Here is an 8,953-nt window from a genome sequence, read left to right as displayed (position 1 = left end):
CCCTTAGCAACCCCGTTGTCATGGTGACACCCCCCCACCCCCCTTGACAGACCATAATAGTCAAGCAGTAGCAGCATATATCCCATAATATACAAGTCCAAAATGACAAAAAAGAAAAAAATACTAGTCACATGGTCTCCAGGGGAGCTCAAGTCCACTGGTGACAGACCATAATACTCAGTGAGCATCCACCTGGGAGTGAGCATGGCTAAGCCAAGAAGTCAAAGAGGCTTCACTTTTGTTCCTGTGCCATCGTCACACAGGTGGAGTGCTCACCAGTGGTGCTTTGTGCAGGGCAAACAGACCTGCCGAGCTTGGTGGTGTAGCAGGACTGGATATGATGCTGCTGTGACCCTGCTCCGCATCACAGATGTAGGCCAAGGCCTAATCAACTTGGTGTTATCACAGCTGGACTGCACCACATCTGCCTTATAGGCCAAGACAGGAGTGATGAGATCATACATGATCAAGTTCTTCATGTGCAATAAGTCCAACAATTGCGATTGGAGGTGCATTGTACTTTCCTCTAGTAAGTCTGATGTTGAGTGATGCAGGACAACATCAGGAGAAATCCACTCTCATCTCATGCAACCTTCGAGTTCAATTGCCTGATGCGGTAGATGTGATTCCATTGCACATTCAAAGTTTTCAGCGCTACAAGAATTGCCGAGATGTGAACTTGAGGGATCGTTAAACATAGAAACTAAAATTTAGTTTGAATACATGGTGGTCAGAAATGAGTAAAACGATCCCTAATCCGTAAAAACACACAAGATGCTACATTTAAATTTAATTTCTTTTACAGTACACTTGAACATCTGCACTCTGGAGACCCATCAAGACAAGACTGTGGCCCATCAAGACAAGTTAAAGGTTTCTTAGTGGTACACGAATTGCCAGGATGTGGTATAAAAGGATCTGAGCTCATAAAAATCACCCCAACCATAAATAGCTATCATATCATACAAAAGAATAAACAAATGTCACTTGTACGCCTGTTACAGTTGCACATGTCACTTCTTGGCCTTGGCGCTGCTGCACACGGTTGCTCTACGCTGTTTACTTTCTAAAATCTTAAAAATAAAAGTGGCTCACCAGGGTCCATTGTGTTCTTAATACAGTTTCAAAGTAAGAGCCCTTGAGTGTGACCTCAGAAGGAGCATTACAAATCCACATGTTAGTCTGAAAACACAGTTAGTGATAAACTGAGAGAGACACATTTGTGTATCTGCTCCGTAATATACCTTGGTATCACACTAAATCAAATATTGGGTTCATTGAGTATAATACAGTCCTCTTAGTAACCCAAATGTAGGCCCATGTCTCATCATAGTGGGATTATCAAAGCTGGATGCACCACATCTTGCTCATTAACCAAGACAGCTGTGATCAGATCACTGATGTTCAAGTGTGCACAGACACAAGTGATAACTCTAAAACAAGTAAAAGTATAAGTATTAGCAATAGTGTAACAGCTCAACTTCACATCTGTCTTAGATCAATGATTAGTCTGATTCGGGCCACAAGGGAATGCATTTGTCTCAAGAGCTAAAATTGCTTCATAAAAACATGCAATGGCTGCCTTCAGATTCTATTTACAGTACAGTAAATAAGGGTTTAATATGCTTAACTTTAGAGACCCATTAAAGTAGTAAATTAGACTCCGTTCAAAAGGTTTTTCAGTGCTACAGAAATGGCTGATATGTGACATAAAAGCCATATAAACTACAGTAACAAAAACATAATGATGTACAAAAGAAAAAGTGTCAAATTAATTAACCAAATAATCTATCACATGTCCGTGGCAGCTGAACATTATTACACTTGGTTCTTGTGCTGAAACGCATTGTGGCTATCTGCTAATTATTAAAACCAATGGGGGTAAAATAATAAATTAATTAAAATAGGGTGACCAAAGGATGAGTTCAGCTGAGCAGAGGCTGTTTTGTTCCAGCTTAGAAGCAGGACCTGAAGGCCACGTGTAAATCTAATTCTGCAGGCTCGGACTCACTCAGGTCTATAACTGCACTCTTTGAATTACATTTCTTAATCACATTGAATCTGATTTAGGGATGTACAGTAATACCGGGGCATTCACACAGAATATTTAACTTAGGAATGAGCATATTGCAGACTGACAGTATCATATATGGTAAATTCTATATCAGCTTTCTTTCTGCTCTTTATTTAGGCCTAATGATGTGATACAGTGGAAACCATCCATAAGCAGTCCATAATAATCATACACAGAATCCTTTTGACTCATAGGTATTGGTATGTTCTGCATGAACAGGGGGCTAACAGTCAAAGTGTGAACACTGAGGTCTTCCACTGCTTTCTATACTGCAGTGGCCACTCTTCCAATATTCCTCCACTGTAAATGCAGTTCGCATAGCAACAAAGGCCTATGTCTGCCTGTTATCTGTTACCATTGCTCGAATGCCCCTTACCACATGCATGTATGTGCACAAACATGTGCCCATGTGCAACGCCGTCATCAACACCTCCACCTACTCCTTCTATTAAATAGGCACATCTACCTTTCCAGCTCACATGCATCACACCCTCACTCCCCAGCACCACCATCATTCCATAATATTCATGGGTCGTCCATTCCCTCTGCCTCCCCCCCCACGTGCACACATCTCACCGCCCACTCTGCCACCCCCACTTCCCTGCCTGACAACACTGCTGCCCGCCATCCCATAATATTCATGCACACGCTCCACACACATTCATACACAGCAGTGCATTCAACTCTTTGTTGGCAGAGATGCCTGTGCAGTGTGAGCGTGCTCATGCACAGCAGTCATGTCTCTGTCTGATATAATTATTCCATTGGCACTCAGACTCAAAAGGCAGGTATCTCCCAAGTGCAGACAATCAGCGTTAACAAGGCCAGAACAAGAGATGCTAGGTCACATTTCTATCTCATAATGACCTTTGAGGGAGAGGCAGGGGTAGTTATGAAGCCCAGCATCACCCTCAGGCAACCACCTCTGAATGAGACCAATGATCCAACAGTAACCATCTGTGGGCACAGTAAGATCAATTATGAGATGCCCCACCTTACAGTTACTCAAATTCTACGGCTGACTCCCACTACTGAGGGAATGCAAGTCATCTCTAGGTACATGTCATGCTAAAGCTTTACAAGCATCTCTTTAGGTTCTGCAACCTGGTTACAGTCAATCAGTAGTTGACTATTTCAGCATGATAAAATGTTCACAAAATAGGGAAAGATAAAGAAAAAAAGGCAACTTATTTACGAGCCAGGGGTGAAGGGATGAGCATGACAGAGGCGCCGGACATGACAGTGGCCAGCTCATTACCATGGTGTTGCTGTGGGAGACAGTGGAAGACGTCACTTGTAGAAACAGGGGACACAAAGGAGGAATACGACATGAAGAGGACAAAAAAGGAGGGAAGGGGCCCTAGAAGAAACCCTTGTTTGCAGATACAGAGAGAGGGAAATGTGTGCGTGAGGCTGTGTGTGGATGGGATGATTGTTTACTTGGGAACTGGGTGTCAGAGGGTTCAGGTAAATGGTTCACCAAATCTTGGACAAGGATGTAGCAGTAAATATGTTTCATCAGCTGATGTGCAACGTTTACTGGTCGCTGGGATAAAAACATTTCAATTAATGATTCAAATTACAGTGGTCATAATCATCACTAGTCCTCCATCACTGATGAAATAAACCCACATTCATTTTATAGTATCAGAAACCTAAATTTAAATATGTGTGTGTTTTAAATATCACACTGCTACATATACCTTGCTGGTAGCACAGCTAACCGTAAAGCTAATTCAGTTTTGTTTTTTAGATTTCATATAATTTAGTTTTGATGCTTGAGTTTGTTATACCTATAAGTCAGTAGATAAACCCACTGTAATTATAATGCAGAAATACAGACGAAAGTTAACCACCCTAGCTTTGCTTAGTATTCAAGTGGCTAACTGTGTACATAGAGTAAGCCTTTTACTGTGATTTCATGCCACATAGTTATGCAAATGATATCACACATTCAATTATTTTAAATTTTGCCTTTCAGTGTTGTTTTTATTTGGACCAGAAGAGCGGATTAGCTTTTACTGTTTTATGCTTTTCAGACAAACTTAGGTGTTGTAGTCTGTGACAAGAATTTTTATTAGTTTTGGGGGGAGGAGGGGGTGTAATATGATTTTAGATTTTCACCACAGCATAATCCACAATATGCAATTCATTCCAAACAGTGTGCATTCCAAACAAACTAAACAGCAAAACAAAATCATACAAATTCACATTTGAGTCCCTTTAGAGCTTTTGCAAATTAAACCGTAAACCATAGGTTATTATGAGGTCCCAGTGTCATCTCTCCAGTCACTCACCATTCTTAGAAGTGAGACTGATTTCGTCAATGTCTACACTAAATCGTGGGCTGTGCAAACAGGAGGAAACAAAAGGAGGGACAACTACTGTAACATGAAAACCGCAAAACAAAAAGCACTTGAGTTGAATAACTAATGAAACAGCGCATATTGTTGGCAGTTAGCAACAATTAATTATGCAACATAGTTAATACACTAATATACTATGCCAACTCTTTCAAATGTGAAATCCAAACAAATGTAAATTTCACAAACCTGTTTTATCTTTTACAGCTTTTTCCTAATCTCAGTGTAACACCCATCTGCTCTCGCCTTCCCTCCTATCTTGTGATTTATATGCCTCCGTTCCAATATTTGTCTGCACTGTGTTTTCTGCCCCTTGTCTAAATGTCACCCCTTCTTTTAAGACAATATAGAGAGTGGGAGAGAAGCAGAATGAGGGGGTAAATGTGGGAGTCATGGAGGAAAAGGAGGGGGTGGACTCGTAAAATCAGCAACAAAGTTTGGGAAAATTAAACATTAGGTAAAACAGGTTCTCACATGCAGGCATATGCACATGGAAACAGAAATGTTGTGTCATAGTTTTTTGATGTGAGAATATTGCAGGACAACCCATGGATCAATATTGCTGCTTATTATGTAACAGTTTAAAGCAGTTTGTTTTCTTGTGAGGAGTTCACAGTTTCTCTGCAGTAAAAGCACTTCAGTACACTCACAAAAATTTGCATTGAAAGTAAAAACACGACACACATAGCAAATGCACACAATCAAACAAATAATGATAAAAAGTAGAAGATTGTCTCAAGTGCAGACTCAGATTTTAAGTCTTGTGCCAAACAAACACAGTAGAGGCAAACTCACATTCTCAACACTTAACGCAGTACAACTATTATCCTCTTCATCCTTCCCTCCCTCGGCATCACTCCACACCCTGGATCACGCCTGTCCTCTCTCTCCCACCCTCGTTCTCTACCTCCTTTATAAGCCATCACTCCCACTTCACTGCTCTCACTCATTCCTGCTGTGTCAACCTGAAATGGATGCATTTGCCTTGCTGGGACAATAATGCTGACACAATGATATTGGGCTTGAACTTTCAGTAGCACTTTTTGGATTTTTAAGCTTTTATCTTGGGGTAGATTTTGTCTAATTAAATTCAACATGTGGACTTATTTTCTGTGTCTAAAATAATACACTTGGCTTATAGTTGGTAAAATATTCCAGTGAGTAGCTTTTGCTGTCACTGACAGCAGCAGGGAAGAAACTGATGACCAACTTTGCTGAGTAAAATTTGGACAAAATTCTGTCAGACAAAAAGAGTAAGTGGATATCGCAGGACTATGAACTGGTAAGAATTTGTGCTACTTTTTCAACTGGGGACTGCAACTAAAACAACTACTATGATACATTTAATTAGACATTTTTGCGCTACTAAATCTTGCGCTACTAAATCTGAATAAAAAATGAGTAGTAATAATTTTGTTTTATTGTTGCCACTTTTATCACTGCAGCAGCATACTCAGGAAAAAGCTGAAATATTAAAAAATACATTTTTGTTTAAAAGTTTTTTGAGAACAAGACAGTTAATAATTCCTATAGTTCCCGCAGTATATTTATTCATTAATCTGCTATACTTGTGATTTCAACAGATATGAGGGGGTCATCCCCAGACTGTGGACCAAACCACACAGACAGACACACGGACAGATCTCTTCAACTGTGGAGACAGGCAGCGTGCTGTCCAAAGATCTAGCCTGACGCACAGAGACGGACAGACAGACAGTCTGATGCCAACTGTCTCTGCTGTCAATCTCACGGCACCACTCCTCCTCCTGTTGCTATGGGCAACCCACCCGACCATGGCAACCAACTGGCTGTAAGTCTAGTGTGCGAAGGAAGCAGAGAAAGAGGGAGTTTGTTTGTCATGCTATAACTTTTAAAAGATGGTGACATGTCTCTAAACCTCTTTCAGTTTCTCCCTTCTCTTTCTTTGTCTCACTCCTGGTGACCTTTTCACTTTTCTTTCTCTCTGCCTTCACGGTGTCTTCCCAGTCTTGCTCTTTAAAACTTTGCCCTGTCGTTACCACTTCATCCTTCAACATCTGTGCTCTTCGGCTTTTATTTGCACCCTTGCACTTAATTATACATCTTCTTGTTCTGTCCCCCAAACCTGCTGTGAGTCACCATACCATTCCCCACCTTTTTTACCACAGCTCCCTGGCGAGGCTGCCTCGCTCCAGGCCCGTGTCTGGTACTGCCCCATGTGCACGGTTGAGGGGGCTGACCCCAGGGCAGGTGGGGGTATGCAGGGCACGGGGGGAGGTCATGGAGTCCGTAAGGAAAGCAGCCGAGATGGTCATAGAAGAGGTATGGCTAAACAGCCATATAGTCATTGTGGAGTCATGACTGTGTGATAATTATTTCACAAACACAAATAGTTTTATAACCTATTGTTATCACCATTGACTGTACACAAGATTCTCCTATGTTCATGTCATGCATGTCACTGTCTACCTCAGTGCCAGCACCAGTTCAGGAATCGCCGTTGGAACTGTTCTACTACTCCACGTGGGATAAACGTATTTGGCAGAGTCATGAACCAAGGTATACTCATTATTGAACTTGTTGGAGAACCTATATATTGAGCAATTCTTAAATGCACTTCATACAAATTTCCTGCATTATTTGCTATATTTTGGATTCAGGAACTCGTGAGGCGGCCTTTTTGCATGCTTTGTCCTCTGCAGCTGTGGCAGTGGCTGTGACCCGAGCCTGCACCCGAGGGGAGCTGGAAAGGTGCGGCTGTGACAGGAAGGTCAGAGGGGTCAGCCCAGAGGGTGAGCCTGGACTCTTTTGCATGAAAATGTAACAGTTAAATCTACACTGAGTCACACGTAGCATACAGCTGCTGCCCCAGTGTGTGGGTTGGAACCTACTGAAAAATACTGTATTAGGCACTTGTGGCCACATCTCAGGCAGTAATGTTGTAGCAAGGGTTATCCCTTCATCCGTCAGAGGCAAAGCAACTGTGCAGTGATCCGCAGTAGATTTATCCTTTAGGCTTCACCCTTTTTTGCTCATAAAGAATATGTACCATTGCTTTAAGGCTGCATTGATGCGTGCAACCCTGTTTCAATACTGTCTCTCTGTCCCACCACAGGTTTTCAGTGGTCAGGGTGCAGTGACAACTTGTCCTACGGTGTGGCTTTCTCCCAAACATTTGTGGATGAACCAGAAAGAGCCAAAGGCCTGTCAGCAGGACGCCCGCTAATGAATCTCCATAACAACGAGGCTGGTCGAAAAGTTGGTAGCACTCTTTTTACAACTTTTGTTGCAACTCTAACATCTGAGAGAATAGTGTGACAATGAGCTCCCCTTAAAACAAAACCACTTTTAATTTATCCGCAGGCCATTCTTCACAACATGCAGGTAGAGTGTAAGTGTCATGGTGTCTCTGGCTCCTGTGAGTTGAGGACCTGCTGGAAGGTCATGCCTCCATTCAGACGTGTTGGCGTTGTGCTTAAGGAACGCTTTGATGGAGCCACAGAGGTATGAAAACACACCTTCTTTTGATCACATTGTGAACTTTTATAAATTGAAACTTGAATGACCATTAGCTTCCTGGAATCTTGTACACGTACTGACTTCTAATACAAAACTCTTAGGTTCGCCTGACTCGTATAGGATCCAGGACAGCACTGCTCCCCCGTGACCCGCAGGTCAAACCCCCTGCGGCCAGAGACCTTGTGTACCTTGCCCCCTCTCCAGATTTCTGCCATCTTGACCCTGATAATGGTATCCCTGGGACTGCTGGTAGGAGATGCAATGGTAAGATCAATGGCCAGGGCATCCCTCAAGATAATAACAAATCTAGATTATGTTATTTATCAAATCCCTTACACTTAATGACCTTGTTGCTTTTGTCTAAAACACCCCAGGAACTTCTCGCCTGGCACCAGATGGCTGTGAGTTGGTGTGTTGTGGACCAGGCTATAGAGCAGGCCGGGCTGAGGTGGTGCAGCGCTGCTCCTGCAAGTTTTCCTGGTGTTGCTCAGTTCGCTGCCAGCAGTGTAAAAACACAGTCACAATTCACACCTGCAGAGTGTGAGATTGCCCAAAGGAGACTGACTGACATAAATAGCCAAACCACTACATAGACACTCCCAAACACAAAGAGAAAAAAGGACAACACAGAGAGCAAGTAAAGAGCAAGTAATTTGCCGCAGGTCTAGAGTTTAGTTTCATTATTCTGTTGCAAAAACTGCAAAGTTAGACCACATGTGAAAAAAAAAAACAATGAAAGAAAAAAGTATCCCTTTCATTTCACTTCAAGTGATTCAATGCGGCAATTTACAATTCTGAGATGGGCAACGGGGGAGGAATAGACATGCAAGCACACATGCACTCAGAACCTAATGTGACACTGAAATGACTGAAGGTTTTAAAGATGAACTTAACCAGAACTAACATGGAATTATTTTAGCAGTATTTTTATTTTATGCAAACTATTCACATTGTATTATAAACTAACAGATGTTTGCTGAAATGATGTCTGCTCAATTCTGATTTATTTATTTGTATA

At 42.0% G+C, this 8,953-nt stretch overlaps 1 protein-coding gene across 2 annotated transcripts in view; it reads left to right on the top strand.

Moving 5' to 3' along the window:
* Positions 1-5,397: 5,397 nt before the first annotated feature.
* wnt4b (wingless-type MMTV integration site family, member 4b) overlaps positions 5,398-8,953 on the top strand; it is a 3,958-nt gene continuing 402 nt past the window's right edge. The window contains exons 1-9 of one of the 2 annotated variants that reach the window (XM_067509915.1): positions 5,398-5,719; positions 6,021-6,247; positions 6,585-6,738; positions 6,891-6,975; positions 7,119-7,208; positions 7,532-7,674; positions 7,780-7,920; positions 8,037-8,199; positions 8,310-8,953. The exon at positions 8,310-8,953 is cut by the window's right edge and continues 402 nt beyond it. In XM_067509915.1, coding sequence (XP_067366016.1) covers positions 6,159-6,247; positions 6,585-6,738; positions 6,891-6,975; positions 7,119-7,208; positions 7,532-7,674; positions 7,780-7,920; positions 8,037-8,199; positions 8,310-8,479 — 1,035 coding nt within the window. In that variant the 5' untranslated portion in view covers positions 5,398-5,719; positions 6,021-6,158 and the 3' untranslated portion in view covers positions 8,480-8,953. Of the gene's footprint in view, positions 5,720-6,020; positions 6,248-6,584; positions 6,739-6,890; positions 6,976-7,076; positions 7,209-7,531; positions 7,675-7,779; positions 7,921-8,036; positions 8,200-8,309 lie in introns of both variants that reach the window. The other variant, XM_067509914.1, reaches the window with a different exon arrangement.

The sequence above is a fragment of the Channa argus genome, chromosome 7 (assembly GCF_033026475.1).
Source record: "Channa argus isolate prfri chromosome 7, Channa argus male v1.0, whole genome shotgun sequence".
NCBI lineage: Eukaryota > Metazoa > Chordata > Actinopteri > Anabantiformes > Channidae > Channa > Channa argus.
Note: the sequence above shows the minus strand (reverse complement) of the source record. Positions and strands in the feature narration are given on the sequence as shown.